We start from the raw sequence: 16,925 nt of genomic DNA on the forward strand, positions 1-16,925 counted from the left end.
TTGCATTTAGGAGGTATAACCATTCAAAACTTAGTCTCTCACTTCCGCTAAAATGGATCTTTTGGATTGTCCAATCAAATGCTCTCTAGAATCTAAAGTGTCCCGCCCCCTATAAATACCACCTGGCCAAAGCGACCGGCGTTAACACGTCAGAGCAATATGGGTTGGAGATGTGTGTTCGGTTGCTCAAGTTTTATTCCGTTTTCCAACTATACGTTAGTTAAGAATGAAATGGCTAGAATTTATTCACCTCTACTATTGAATCCAACATATAATCAGCACTCGGATTCGCTTCCATGGTGCTGCCAAGTACGACTTGCAATCTGTGAGGTAAACTAAACGCTATTGGCTATTTGAAAAGGGGGTGGAGCCATTCAATATGTCCCGCCTTAGCTTGTTTCAGTGGAAATTACGTCAACGCATCAAACAAAGTTGCGCATTCCAAGGCACTTCAGTGGGACTTTAAATGCATGAATGTTTCGCCAATCATTATTACATATTTTGGGTCTTTAGTGACCCGGATCTATACCTAACACGAATGGATCTCTTCCTGTCGCGATAATATAAAACTTTCCTGATATTAGAGTAACAATTAAAGAAGAATAAAATAAATCATATTTTGTCAGCTTTTGGAGCTTGGAAGGGTTCAGTTTGAGCAGATGTTTTATCACTGTCCTCCGCAGAGTTCATTTCACAGTACATTCAGCATCTGTTCACGATCTCAAAAATAATCTCAAAAGTATAATTTTCAACATCTTCAAAAATCTATATTTTGATTGCTGACAGCTTCTTCACCAGATCCACCATCAAGTGACAGTCACAGTTATATTTGCTTGTGTTCAGTACTTGCTCTGCAGTAAATATCTGAGCCATTTCAAGTTTTGCTGATGATACTTCCTATTCTTTTGTTTTCTGCCTGCGGTAACATCACTTCTTCATTGCATTTAAGACATTGTGCAATCAAGACTTGTGGAATAAAGGTTAATTGCACTTATTCGGTCATGAAAGATTAAATTACTATTGTGCAGAAAAAATATACTTACACTGTTACACACCTCGGGTCGTTAGTGACCCTATACCTTTTTTTTTGTACAAAAAATTACTTGGGAAAACAGACATTCTTTCATAATTGTATTCTTTTTTTCTTTTTATATTGTTTATAATGAATTGATTGAGGAATACTAAAAGGGTTGAAATGAATGAGGAGGGTTGTAGTGAATGACGTCCGGGTCACTAAAGACCCAAGGTATGCGTTTAAGAGTTATAATGTCAGAATGCCATTGTATTATACAACACAATATCAAACTGTGGCATCTGACCTTGGTGTAAAGAGACCATAGATGTACATTTGGGGCCTCATATACAGTACAGGAATGATTAAGACAATTTCCATAAATCTTTTGAATTAATATATTCATTTTGATGGCAGCTACTGTACATGTCCCTATTTAGTGCATTTTGCCTCTCTTGTCCCATCTAAAAGTGCTGATCTTTTTGCACTGGAGTTGGCATCGTGCGAACATTAATTTGCCAATGTAATTGTTTTCATGCTTGTACACGGACTCCTCTTGTAAAATTAAGGTCACAGGCCATCAGCTGTAGTCGAGCACAGCACTTCTGCAACACTCTGCTCATAAAAAATGTCAAATAACCCAAAGACCTGCTGTTCCGCTGCTTCATTATAACTCCAGAGATTTCTGAGGCCCTTAGATTGGTTTTCATAAATGAACACTCTTTAATTTTTCATGATTTTTTTTTCTAGTGTGTGTTAACTCTTTGTTTTAGTTTAGGTTTTTTTTTGTTATTTGTTCCCTTAACCAATCAAAGGAAATGAATAATGCACAAAGCACATTGATTTGTTTAGGTAGTGATTGGAGAACTCTTCTGGGTGTTTTAAGCCCACTCTTTTCACTGCCGCCTCATAAGTGCAGGCTACAGGAAACAGGTATTCGTTAGAACTTTATTATGATGAATTAGTTTGAAGTGACTACACAGTAATTGTAAATGTAAAGTATTTTTTCAAAAGGGTATATAGCAGATTTTCAGAAATATGCTCTGGTCTATCTGAGCCACTTAAACCTTATTAATTGAAGCTTGATGATTTACCCAATGACATGACAATGAATAAGGTGCCTAACAGTCATTGTGAGGGTTAGGTAAGAGGCTGTCGACTTGAAGTTAAACAGAATTCATCAAATACAGATAACCTCTATTTTTGCTACTGTCAACCTTTTATAATGATGTCACTTCCTGGACGATGATTAAACTAGATTGTGTTAGTTAATTGAATTTTAGAAAAGACTGGCACAATTCAAAGTATTACTGAGGACACTGGAAAAACCTATGAATTTAAAGTTAAAATTATGTTCCCAAGAGAGCATTTAGTTTGAAATATTTGATAAGAGCAGAGATTCCCAAAACATTTTCTGATAGACAACCCTTTTGAACTAAAATTTAAACAGATTATTTTTTCGGCTTATATTTAAATAATTTAGCAGTGTATTTGCATGTTGTTCTCTGATGTCAGTTAATGGTCACATGATATGCTGGTAAACAAATAAAATATTTTTTCTGTTTTTTTATTTGGATTTATTTAAATATTAAAGTATTTATTTTAATAATATAATTTAAAATTTTTATGATTTAATTAATTATTAGCTTTACATTCACAAAAGTCTGGAAACTCTGGTTTAAAGAAAGGAAAAAATGTAAATACTCTTATAAAGATTTTTAAAAAAAATATATTTGTTTGTCATAAATTGCCAGTGCAATCAAGTTTTGAAATTATTTAAAATTGCTATGATACGTTGTTGGATTTTGTCAATGATGAGTTAAACATCAAAGATGCTTTGCCACATGCGTGCCGTTACACTGGTTAAAATAGCTGATTTCTCTGGATTTAAACATTGTTGGAAACATTTGAGATAATATGTAACATCGTTTTAGTGGTTTTTGGATATTTGAATCTAAAATCTTACATATTTTGCCTTTAAATGGAGTTGAAAAGTTCTTTGTGTTTCTGTATGCCTGTAGCTTTCATCCCTCATTCAGACCCATACATACTTGGCTGTCAAGCGCTGACTTTGATAACAGTTAAGTGTAGCTTACAGAAAGACTGAGTTTGACCCCACCATCAAGTAAAAGAAAAGAAAAAAAGATTACCATAGCCTGAGTGCTGCATTATACACTACAAAATACTGAGAGATAACTGCCTCTTGTACTATATTTGCTTTTGGCTAACTAAACAAAGCCTTAAAAGGTCCGTTCCACCGGTGAATCGCTATGAACAAAGGCAGCAAACTCAAAGATGGAGCCTTTTACCTTCATGATGCTCAACATCATGTTCTTGTTGTGACAGTCTTTAAGAACAACATAAGATGTGACAGTAAAGCAAGACAGTGTACCTACATCAAGATACTGATATGGTGCCTCTTCTTGGGACTGTATTATGTTTTTATTTAAAAGGATGTTAACATATATTAGTAAACCATACAAAAGTTTGAGGTCAGTACGATGTTTTTTGAAAGAAGTCTCTTCTGTTCACCAAGGTGACATTTATTTATCAAAAAATACAGTAAAACGGTAATATAATGACATATTATTCATATAAAATAGCTGTTTGACAATTTAATATTTTAAAATGTAATGTAAAAGCTGAATTTTCAGCATTGTTACTCCAGTCTTCAGTGTCACATGATCCCTCAGAATATCATTTCATTTAAATAGAATCTTTTTATAACAATGTAAAAGTCATTAATGTCTCTTTTGATCAATTTAATGTGTCCTTGCTGAATAAAGGCCCGTTCATGCCGAGGACAATAACTATAATTATAACGATAAATATATAGTAGTATATATATATATATAGTAGTATATATATATATATATATAAAATAAAAAAACAAATATAAAAGAATAGCAGAGTCCTCACCACAACTATAATAATAAAGGCAGAAAGAAATGATATTGCTTTCAGAACGATTCTTTCCAGCTGATGAATGATGAAAACATTGGCAGCCAATCAGAACCCACTGCTTTGAAGAGCTCAGGCATTTAAAGTGGCAGATGACAAAACTACAACGTGTGCTTAGAATAAACAGAAAGATATCGTATGCTGGTGTGGACTGTGGACACTTGTATAGTTATCTTTATCGTTATCATTCTTGGCGTGAACGGGCCTTAAAAGTATTCATTTTATTTTAAAAACAACTCAATGTTTGGAACATGTTTTACTTCAATAATGTGACATTTTAAAAAGGGTCCATATTGATTTCTTGTTTTTTTTAAAATATTTTATACAGTAATAATGCAGGTTTGCTCTGTAAGAGAATTGAGGTTATAACTTATAAGTTTGAAACATGACAATGGCCTCCAGTGACTCATGCGGCAAGACGTGTCACCCTCTGTTTCTTACTGGCCTTACAAGTGGTAATTGTGCTTGAACTGCCTACCTGCAAAAAGAAAGGTCTTAAAAATAATCGTGTGTCCACATACAGTATGAATGTAAAATGTCAGAAGTGACCAGCTTTTGTAGTCTTTCAGCTCTGCATGAAATGATGTAATGCACCAGCTGCAATATATAAAAAATGATATCATCTGCATAATGTCGGAAGGGGTGATTATAGAAAAAGTGCATTGAAAGTGGAGTGAATATGGTTCTATTCTTCTTTCTCAGTGGTGTCAGATGAGGAGAAGTAACCTGGAATCAAAGCCCACGTGGTTCTTTTTTTGAACTGCAACTAACAACTCATTCTAAGAATATAGTAACGTTCCAGGAAATTTTTCAGAAAGTTTTGTTTGGCTCAATTCATGATGCTTTATTGAGGATTGTGTGATGGGCTTGTCATGAAGTGCGTTTTGTATTGGAAAATTGACAAGCGGCATTGTCCATTTGTCTTTCTCTGGAAGCCTAAGAAGGAAGAGATAAGGAATAATCCATATTTTAAAGAGATAGTTGACCTAAATATGAATTTTGTCAACATTCATTCAAACGAATGTTCCAAACCTGCATGACTTGTGAAACTCAAAAAATGGATAAAGCTGCTATTTTCTATTCAGTGAAAATGAATGAGCACATTCAAAACTAGTGACTATGATTGAAATTTCTGTCTGATTTTTACATAAAGATATTATGTGGCTTTAAAAGATTTGTAATAAAGGGTTACAAGCCTTCTGGACTACTTTTATGATGCTTTTATGGAGCTTTTTTTGGATCACGATATCCCCCGTCCCCGTTCATTTTCTCTCTGGAAAAGAGCAGCGCAGAAACCTGCAAAATTATTTTGTCTTCCACAGAAGAAAGAAAGTTGTATGGGGGACACAAGGGAGAGTAAATGATCACTGATGATGAGAATTTCTGACAAGTAGGTTCGTATTTCACGGCTGCTAAATGGTACCAGGCAGTTTTTTTTTTCTTTAATGCATTAATTCAGCTCAGAAATGTCTGATTAGCCTCACGGTCTGATGCTAAATGCCATATCGAATATCCGAATAAAAAAACTCAACATCAATAGAGGCTTTCTATGCTTCATTATCTCCCTCACTCACAATCTCTCTCTTTCTTTGTTTCTGTGGTGCACTTTTGCTCCCCTTATTGTTTTTATTTGAAATACGTCCACGTCACCTCTTCAGTATTTTCTTTTTCATTCCTTCGTTCTCTGAAATAGTTGAGAATGGGCTGAGAGCTTTTTGCAATCAGCAAACCTCTCCTACCTCTGCCTGTTTCCACAACCCCAGTGCGGCAGCTGTCACTCACATACACAGAGAAAATTACAGCACTGCACCTCTTACACACACAATCAGGTACGCACAAACACAGACCTGCACACTGCCTTCCCCAGCAGGACAGAGTGCATGGCGGAAATAATCACAATTTTAATTGGTTATTATTAGATACAATTATCTCCTTAAGTTGGAGAATGTTCCCATTTGAACATTTCAGTATTCTCTACAAGCTTGACAAAGCCTGGGCATGTTGAATGCTGGGAAGAGTGTGCCAGAGAAGTAAGGAGTTTTTCTGTAAAAACGGAGCGTAATGTAGCAGATTGAGTGATTTCATTGCCAATGTATGAATAAAGTTCCAGCGCATTTGTGATAATATTCTTATCCAGAGTTTATGATACTCATTATTAACTCTTTCCCCGGCATTGACGAAGATTTCCACCATTTATGAGAACGCTTCCCTACCAATGACGGAAATGTCCTGCTTTCCGTGTTTTCACTGTTAAACAGTAGGGGCGCTATTTCACATCTTCTGAAAGAGTACAGAATCTCCTGATCAAAACACAGGTGAAGAAGAAACAGAAACAAGCGACAGCAATTAGCAAATGTAAGCATGTGCATATTTACAATAACGCGATCATCAACATTAAGCAGAATATAAATCAAAACTGTCTAATGTTACTGAATGAAATGTCGACCCAGGACGAGCAATAGGGCTGTGCAAGCTTAGGGTATGTTGAGGGGTTCGACTTCAATCTACTCCACCTATGTTTTGATCATCGTTCTGAATCGGTCTTTGACAAAAACGTGATTTTCACAGCTTTCTCAGCCATAAGATACATGAAAATAATAAATTAAAAATCTTGAGCAAATCAGCATATGATATCTGAAGACAGGAATAACTTTTTAGACATTTTAAACATTTTAAATATATTAAAATGGAAAACAGTTATTAATAAACAGATATTTCACAATATTAGTGTTTTACTGTATCGTTGATCAAATAATACACCCTTGGTGAGCATGAGATACTTTGTTCAACAAAAATGTCATATAGGTTTGAAATGACATGAGGGTGAGTAAATGGTGAATTTTCATTGGTGGATGGAATATTCCTTTAATATGTGCATCTGAGGATATCATGTCATGACAGAACCAAAGAAATTGCAACAAATAATCTAGCCCTGTTCAGGTTCTTTAGTTTGTTTATCACAGTTCATTCTATGTTTATGACAGAAAGTTTATGCTGTTCGGTACACAAGAGGTGGACAGTCTGCGAGTGTATATAAATTTGAGCATTGTACTAGTAAAATGTATTTGCTCTATATTGCCACGGGCAGCATGTAGCAGGGTGTGAATATTAAAGCAGTGTGTCAAAGGAACACTGGTGTTTCCGTGGAGCCCGTTTTAATTTGAGATATGGAAATGGGACGATTCTGGCGCTCTTACAAATGCTTCTCCGCTGCTGGAGAGACGTGCTGAGACCTGGATCCATTTGTAATTCTCCACTGAAAGATTCAGTTGGAAAACAAGAGAAGTGACACTGTTTTCATCTGCTCAAAGTGTTTGGGTCTTTGACACTTTGTGGACTTTTCTGTCTGGTTTATTTAAATGTTGAGGACCCCATTATATGATGATCCTGATCCTTATTTTTGATTGCAGTTGGTATTTTGAGCAGTTTGAGACATTGTTGAGATCTTTTTTGAAACTCTATAAGAGACAAATAAGAACAGGAGACTTAAAGGGATAGTTCACCCAAAAATTTAAATTCTGTCATCATTTACTTTGATCCATTGAGTATTTTTTTTTTTTCCATACTATGGAAGTCAGTGGCTACCGTCACCTGTTTGGTTATTCACATTCTTCAAAATATCTTCTTCTGAAAGAAATGAATACAGGTTTGAAGGCGAGTAAATGATGACATAATTTTCATTTTTGGGTGTCCCTTTAAGCTCCTTAGTTTGCTCTGTATCTTATTCCTATCTAGTAGAAGCAATTTTGATGTTAAAGACATCTCATTTATGATTTTGCTTTTATGTAGGTTGCCATTTTGAAAGCCCTTCTACGGCTCATAACCACTCAAATAGTTGCACAGCACAAAGAAACAGCAGTTTAGAGCCTTGATATGCCTTATAAGTGGCTTTTGTGACAAAGCTTCTCTTCTTCATTATGGTCTCACTGACAGCACACATAATGAAACTGAATGAGAAGATAATGATTCAATTACTCCATTGTATGGTACTTTGTGGGAGGCACTAATATGAACACTATATAAACCTCCTGCCTTCAGCATTGTTCGCCATTTCAGACAATAATACCATACAAAGGTCACAATCATATGAATTCTGGTCAGCACAGACTCATGGGGCAGCTGCAGAAGACTGGATATCTGGCAGGGAAAAGGTCCGGTGGCCAAGAAGAAAGCTAGAGGATATTCTTAAAACCTTGATTATTACATCTGGAGACTTTAAATGTGACGTTTTTTGTCATCTTTTTGTCATTACTGACACAAACCATATGTCCAGTCAATGTCCGCACCGTGTGCAACAGCAGAACCGGAGCTTTTGGCTAAAGTAGGGATTCTGGGAGAGGTCTTGACTAATGGCTGCCATATAGGCTGAACAGTGTGCAATGTGGTCACATCATTTTGCTGTCACCCTGCCTGAGGCTTGGTCAGTAACCATCCACCTGTCGAAAACAGGCTCAAAGTGTTGGCGCTTCAGTTTTATTTGCACATGGTGTGTCTTTAAGAACATATGAAAGCTTTTAGCTTTTATATGTCAATAGGATGTGCTTAATAGAAACCTAAATAACCAAAGTGATAGCTCCTCTTTCATGGTCAGACTGCTGAGAGATCAATTCTGTTTGCCAAGCAGTTGTTTCAACAACAATGACGATCTGATCTCTTTTACCCAATGCTAAGGCAGAGTCGATTTGAACTGCATGGCAGATCTTAGCTCTTTTGAATCTATGGCTTGAAAGTATCTACTTTTCAAGACTTGTTACATCAGATTTAACTGCCCCTCTGCTATAAATATAAGCCGCATTTCCACCGAAATTACATGGAGCAATTTGTCCCAGGAACTTTCCCGTTTCCCGTGTCTGCGTTTCCATCGCGTCTAAAGTATTGTGAAGATTAGGCAAATTAGTCCGGTGACGTAGGAATTTGAAATGATGTTGATGTTGAAATAAAATGCTGGATGAACTCAACCAATCAGCACTTTCCCTACTAGTATGATTTTTTTTTTACTGCTGAACACAAAATAATTTTTTTGTCCATACAATGAAAGTCAATGGGATCCAAATGTTGTTTTGGACCCCATTGACTTTCAAAGGACAAAACATTGATTATGCAAAGAAAAAGTCTGAAGACAACCATGTAGTCCTGTGCATTGATGCATTGAGTAACCCCACTTGTCCATATCAAGAATAGTAAAGCTTAATTTTATTTATTCCAGTCACCGTGTCTTGAAGAAGACAGCCATCATGTGACTTCCATGGAAAAGTGTGTGCGATGCCAGAACTGAAACATTGACAGTCTCAATGGGGCAGATAGAAACCATATAGGCCGGACATAAAGTGTACCGCTCTTCGGTATATGATAAAAAAATTCCCTCTGGCTTAACAACGCGTTCGTCATAATATTTTACTGGCATTCCCAGAAGTGGGACTTGGCTGAGCAGTCAGACAAGGTCACAGTGAGTCCAAATGTAGATGGCTCTGGTACGGCTATAAAATAGAGTACAGAATAATTTACAGACTAGTTTAATATATAGCTTATATACATACTCTCACTGGTTACTTTATTATGTAGACCTGTTCAACTGCTCGTTAACGCAAATATCTAATCAGCCAATCACATGGCATAAATATATTAACATTGCCATATCCATTACCATTACCATCAGATCTCTATAACCATGCCAATCTCTCTGAGAGCTGTCATGACATAATATATATATATGAGAAATAAATTATGAAAAGCCTGCGATTTCCCCCCCCCCCCCCCATAATTTTCATGCTGAAAATGTATCAGTGACTTTAATGTTTTACTTTAATGTTATCAAAGTCAGTATCTCCTTATTAAACCATCAAACAAGTCAAACATCAGCACACCATGGGATTGTTTTTCATCCACATTTCTTATATCTCTCTAGATACTTCCTTTCTCCTCTCACACAGTTCACACACTCTCGTTGGCTTGATCTTGTCCATCTTTACAGAGAGGCTTCAGTATGTGGTGTTAGTGGAGCTGGAGCACAGGATCGATGACCACAGCTGTCAGTTTACTGCAGCAGCAGGGGAGATTACATTAATGTGTTACTAATTGCTGTTAAATCGGCCTGATGTGTGGGGTGAACAGACTCTGTCGATGCTCCTGCTCTTGGTATAACTCGATGTAGGCACTCTGTTCCATCCCTCCATCCATCCATCCATCCCTCCATCCATCCATCCCTCCATCCATCCCTCCATCCATCCATCCATCCATCCATCCATCCATCCATCCATCCATCCATCCATCCATCCATCCATCCATCCATCCATCCATCCATCCATCCATCCATCCATCCATCCATACATACATACATACATACATACATACATACATACATACATCCATCCATCCATCCATCCATCCATCCATACATACATACATACATACATACATACATACATACATACATACATACATACATACATACATACATCCATACATCCATCCATCCATCCATACATCCATCCATCCTTTGCCAAATAAGCAAGCTGATATTCAGTACCGGTACAATCTGTATCTTTTATTTAAAATGTATTTTATGTTTTTTAGTTTGTCAAGAGATTTAACGCACCGTTTTTGAAGAGTGCGCATGTGTGTGCTCTACTAAGTAAGAACGAGCCTATGATTGAATCTGGAAATAAAGCAAAATAACAGATGCCATGTCCGTAATTTATAGCAAAACATCTAGCATTAATTCAATCACAAACAGATTCATTAAAATAAGTTATTACTTCACCAGGTGCTTGACATCATTAACCAGCGTAGTTGAACGATCAATTTGCGACAAAAATGGTTTCGGGAAAGTCGACTCCTGACTAGCTAGTTGATTTGATGGTAGTGAAACAGCGAGTTACGTCGTTGTACGGGAAACGCACCCCTGTCTATCTGTCTGTCTGATACTTTTCTTTTCTTTTAAAATTTCTTTTAAAACTCTTATTTTTATGGACCTACATTTTTTCAAGCTGTGGATTGTTCTCTTTACCTACAGGTGTCTTTTCTTACTTACTAAAAAAAGATCTCAAGTGACCTATAGGTCAGCAAGTATCAGCCTGTCTGGAAATTGGCAACACACACACACACACACACACACACACACACACACACACACACACACTCACACACACCATCCCACCAAAGATTACTCCTGATTTCAGCACAGCCAGTCATGACCTTGAAGGTCATTCCGGCCACCATTACTTGTATATAAATACTCACAGTCAAGAAAGAGTGTTCAAAAAAGAAAAGAAAAGGGGATTTGTTATCTAGCACAAGAGCTCTTAATGAGCTGCTCTGCTGCCCACTCTCATGGCCTCCAATGAAACCAGATGGATCTGATGCCCTCAGGTGACTCCGTCTCTGTGGCTGTGGGTTGTCCGAAGGTTACATCAATGCAGTTAGTGCCCACTCGTCCTCTCTGGTGAGCCCAGAAACATCCCAGCTTTACTGTCTGGATGCTAAAGGGCTGGTGGTTTGCATTAATGTCCCTGGATTACTTTCCCATTCAATCAGATTGTTTACCCTTTTTTTAATATCAGAAATCCAAGCTTTTTATGTGCATTATTATTGCTCTTAAAAAGTAATATAGGAAATGTCTGCATATAACTTACCCTGCACAGTTTGTTCTAGATTTTCCACAGGCCCATTGAGGCTTTCTTCAGAATATGCAAATATTGCTAATACTCAGCACATTTCCCAATACTTATTGTAGGACACTTTTTCAAAGCTCTTCACACAGTTCTCCTATACCTTATACTTTCAGCTTGGCACATTAGTTACTTGTTATCCCAAATCAAGTCATTCTTTCATAACACTGGCAAAGATTTTCACCCAACAAATACACGTTGTAACTGTAAAACAATGAGCTAAAAACAGCATTACACAATGTTTTCTTTTGAATAGTTTCTTTATGGAATTCACTGCAGTATTTGTTACATAGTCCATGTACAAAATCACATTATAGTACAAAATTATTCCTATACGTTTTCCTCTTTTATGCTAAAGAAATTGAAAGAATAACACCTGTTTAGATGTTCAGGTGTATCTAATTCTTTTGATAGTATTTCATTTTTTAGATTTGGAATAGTAGGAAATAGCCATTTTGTATTATGCTAAGGTTTGAAATGAGTATGTAAATGTGCAAATTAGCCTGTACATTGTTTTGGTGGTGTTTGTGTCTAAGTGAGAAATGTATTTATGTAATTTGAAAGATTTAGTCATTTAATGTTTTTTTTTTTTTTTTTTTAGCCACAGCAGTGATAAATCATCCACAGTTTATGATGTTGTGCTCACTTTTGAAAAGAGTTTTGAAAAAGTAACCCAAGTATGTGTACTTGGATGTGTCCTAGGGATTGTATATATAAAAAAAACTGTAAACACACTGGTTTGCAGCACACATTCTTCAAGTTATTTGCCCATAGCAAATCAATTGGAAGTCAAAATAAGGTGAATACACTCAGAACACATATTAGACCACTAGGTCAACATTCATGGGCATACAGTAATATTACAATATAATATTTTCAGCCTGTGTGTTCCTAAGGTTTACAAACAAACACACAAACTGATTTATAGGCCTATTCTGCAGTGTTTACCTCAGCTTGCATGCAGTATTACAAAGCAGAAATGTGCTCTCATTCTTTCTGACTTGCTAAAGTGGAGTGAAATGACAAGTTACTGTGGAGGTGAGCATAGTGAGGCTGGAATACTTAATGGCTTGTCAGATTTATTAGCTTGCCAGCTATTGTAATATCCTGCTGTCTCTCCTCACGAGCTGCGATGGCCTGTCAAGCGCCTTTCTCCAGAGCCACAGAACTGCACTGTGAGCTTCCTGTCACAAATTTGGAGGTTTCCATGCTGTATTGTATCACTGTGCTTATGAATGTTTAAATAAAAAAGTGAAGTTAGATTTAAACTATTCATTTTTCTCTCTTTAAACTTTTATAAACTAACATAATAGCATGTTTTTTGGGCATTTACCATACTGTTATCTTGAATATATCATTGTATATGTATATGCCTACCAGATTACCTTAGTATTACCATCCCTGTACTGTTTTGGTAGGGAAGGCTGAATGATTTAGTGGTGTATTAACATGTAGCCGACTATATAGCGGTTCTCCCAGTGTTCCTAATGACTGTTTGTTCTCTAACCTGACAGCTTTGCAAATAAGGCATTAAGCTGGTGCGCCACAGTTTCATTTACATCCTCCTGAAAAATCGATCTGCTGGGCTAATGTTGCCCGGGTAATTAAAGGGATGGAGCTCATAAACGCCCTCTGGATACGAGTAATAAAAATCAGCTTTCAATACTGAACCACAGTCCCCATGACAGTTTTCCTCAGATGTCCTTTGAATTTCTTGCAGTTAATTGCGTTATGTCCCTTTATCGAGTGCCTTGCGAAAGTGTTCAGACTGATCAATGCATTTTTTCTCCTCGATTACAAAGACTATTGATTTTTTTTCTGTGGTGTTTTTATATCTAAGCACGGACCTGACAAAATTTCATTTTAATGTGGCATTTGAAAACTGAATAAAGTACATTTTAAAATTAAAATAAAACTATACAATAAAATAGTAGTTTAATTCAAATCAAAAAGTCACATTAAAATTTTGAAGTGAACTATCCCTTTTGCAAAAATGAAACCGAACACACAACACACAATTCTCAGTTTTTGAAGAGCTTGAGTTTGGTTGAGTAACTGCTTCTGTGTTATTTGTCTTTGTAGTTTGACATGCAGCGGATAACACTGGAGGAGCTGAAACACATCCTTTTTCATGCCTTCCGGGACCACCTGACGATGAAGGACATCGAGAACATCATCATCAATGAGGAGGAGAGCTTGAACGAGAACTCTGGGAACTGTCAAACAGAGTTTGAGGGAAGTGAGTGTAAACATTGTGTGTTTGTGTGTCAGTGGTCCGCGGAATGGGTTTCAAGGCCAATTCACACTGCACCGACAGACGCAGACCAATGCGGAGAATCACCAGATTAAGCCCAAAGTATACTTCGGCCGCACCGTCCCCGTGACGTAATTTTCGTCATCAGGAGGGTCCGTGGACATCCGCACACCGCACACTTGAGTGCTTTGAAAACAAAATCCACTAGATAGTGCGTACTGGCCGAATGTGTCCTTCATTTTTCGCATTCTACTTCGTCAAGACACTCGCACATGCGCTGTTGTACGCGCACCGTTCGCTTGGTCACAAAATTTGGGCTGCACTCAGACGGGGTGTGTGGACGTCCACAGACCCTCTTGGTGATGAAAATTACGTCACGCGGATAGTGTGCGGACCTTTGTGCGAACGCGGGCAGCCAAATAATACTTTGTTCTTCAGACATTCTCTCGACCCAACAAATGCAATGCAGGGTGAACTGACCTTTAGAGTAAATTCACCAGTCAAAATACCAGTCTCGGCAAGTATTTTGGTAAACACTCGATCATGTCTTAAGTGAATGTAAACAGTTGATGTGTATTGTTATATTGGATCCGCGGGGTCTTTAAGTGACAGCAGCCTATAAATACCTGCTGCTGTCGATGTCATTTAATGTTAATCAAACAACAAAACACAGCTCTAAACAAAATAAATCTAGCCTATATTTAATTTATACAGTGTTCACTTAAATATAGATTTATTGACTGATAGATTTATCTATAAATCTATAGATTTACAGATTTATTGAATATAGATTTATTCATTTACTTTTTTACAGTGGTGTTGTACATGTAGGCCTAATTATTACATGTCTGTACTGAATACACTATAGGCCTTACTTTATTTGTAACTTTAATATATTGTATTTATCTATGCTTTTAATTGGTGTATTAGATCTTTTTGCTGTTCACTTGCCGTTATTAATGTTTGAACTTCAGTTAGACTAGTTTTTGCTGTGGTTTTGAAGTAGACTTAAAGTGTACTTTAAGTAATAAATGGGCAAAAGTAATACATTACATTTGCCATGATCCGATCCATGAATCAAAAACATTAATATGATCCGAACTGTGGGTTTTGTGACCCGTTGAACCACTAATATAAAGAATTTCAAACAAATGGAGTTTTAGGGTACTCTGCAATATTCATGATTCTAGTCAATATTGAGTAAACGACAGATGTATGCACAAAATAACAAGTGTATGCATAGAAGACGAAATGACAATAAAGTAAGTAGGCTTACTTTACACAAACACATTGTACACATAATAAACACATATAATACACATAATACACAACAAATTATGTTTGTATCTAACTTTAAAAACAGTGTTTGTTATGATGTGTTGGTGCTTCTCTTGAGTTCATTATAGGGTTGTCTGCTTCAGTCTGTTTGTTCTTCCAAACTAATATGGGCTGATGTTAATGTTGTTGTTTCATGCATAATAAAGCTCCTCTTACTGCACCTCATCTCATCCTGTGATGAATAGCACAACGTTCCCCATGGTAATACACAGGGTTAATGCTCTTTTACAGTATGTGATATTCACAGCCTATTGACATGAGGTGCAATTTTTAGAAGCTTATTTCTTGGTTATTAAAATCAGAGGAGTGAATGGAAAATGCTAGTTTGGATTTTGAGTAGGCAGCTCATTTCCAGATTCATGAGTGGGTGTCGTCACTGCACAGGGTCACAAGAGCTCACTGTCGCATATGCTGCACTGCGTTATGAGATCTCCCCAAACAAACTATAATCGTCTTATGAAACTTGTGGAAATTAGTTTTGAAATTATGACGCAAACACACTATTTTAAGCCTATGTAACTCTTTGAGTGGCTCAGAACATTTAAAAAGATTTTTTCCTCTTAAAAAGATTATAAACCTAGTGAATGAATAGTACCATCAACATATGCGTTTAAATAGTGGCCATTAAGGCCACATGACCAGCTCTATCTTGTATAGAGCCCCGCACATAACGTGGAAAAAATATATATCGTGGTCATGAATTATAAATTGAAACCTGTATGAATTTCTTTCTTCTGCTAAACACAAAGGAAGATATTTTGAAGAATGTCGGTAACCAGACAGTTAACTGTTCCCATTGACTGCCATAGTAGGAAAAAAAAAATACTATGGCAGTCTGGTTACCGACATTCTTCAAAATATCTTCCTTTGTGTTCAGCAGAAGAAAGATATTCATACAGGTTTGAAACAACTTGAGGGTGAGTATATGATGACATAATTTTCATTTTAAAGTAAACTATCCCTTTAAGAATTCATTCCCACAATTTATTCATTCATGGAAATTCATTCATGGTTTTGTTAAATCGTGGCCACAACTTATTCATTTGTTCCCTCATTTTAGGTAAATCATGGCCACATTGTAGCAATTAATTCTCTCATTTAAATTTCGTTAAACTCGATTTTAACTAAAACAAGGGATCAAAATAGTACAACAGGGCCATTATTTATACCTAAAATGAGGAATGAATTTTGGGAACAAATATTTAAATCTTGGCAATGATATCTAGTCCTACATGTTGTGTGGGGCTCCATTGTTTTTCAGTTTAAAAGTTAGCAAACAAAAACTTAATGCATCCACACCAGTAGGTGTCAGTATAAAATGCAAAGTTATTAGAACTAGGGATCAAGAATAAATAAATGCTGGTGGCTGAATTCTGAATAGAATTAGCATTCTTTTTTTACTGTTTCTGCCATATACCGGTAGTTAATCTTTATATATCTGTATAGTATCAGCTTTTAATGATCTTAAATGCATCAATTAGTATTATGCAACAATTAACATTAGAAAGAATTGTAGAAAGTATGTTCTTTCAGAAAGTGGTGTCTAGTTATCATCCCTATAAAGGTCAAGTTGAGCCGATTAAAGGGATTGTTCATCCAAAAATCTAAATTCTGTCATCATTTACTCACCCTTAAGTTGTCCAAACCTGTATTAATTTAATCTTAATTTAATGCTGAACACAAAAGAAGATAT

The 16,925-nt window shown here is 36.4% G+C and overlaps 1 protein-coding gene across 3 annotated transcripts in view; it reads left to right on the plus strand.

The window, feature by feature from the left end:
* The window catches only part of caln1 (calneuron 1), a 53,967-nt gene that overhangs the window by 31,142 nt on the left and 5,900 nt on the right, over window positions 1-16,925 (plus strand). For all 3 annotated transcript variants that reach the window (XM_079611334.1, XM_079611333.1, XM_079611332.1), the window contains exon 5: window positions 13,723-13,879. In XM_079611334.1, the coding sequence (XP_079467460.1) occupies window positions 13,723-13,879 (157 nt within the window). The remainder of the gene's footprint in view (window positions 1-13,722; window positions 13,880-16,925) is intronic.

Source organism: Phoxinus phoxinus, assembly GCF_949152265.1.
Source record: "Phoxinus phoxinus genome assembly, chromosome: 4".
Taxonomy (NCBI): Eukaryota; Metazoa; Chordata; class Actinopteri; order Cypriniformes; family Leuciscidae; genus Phoxinus; species Phoxinus phoxinus.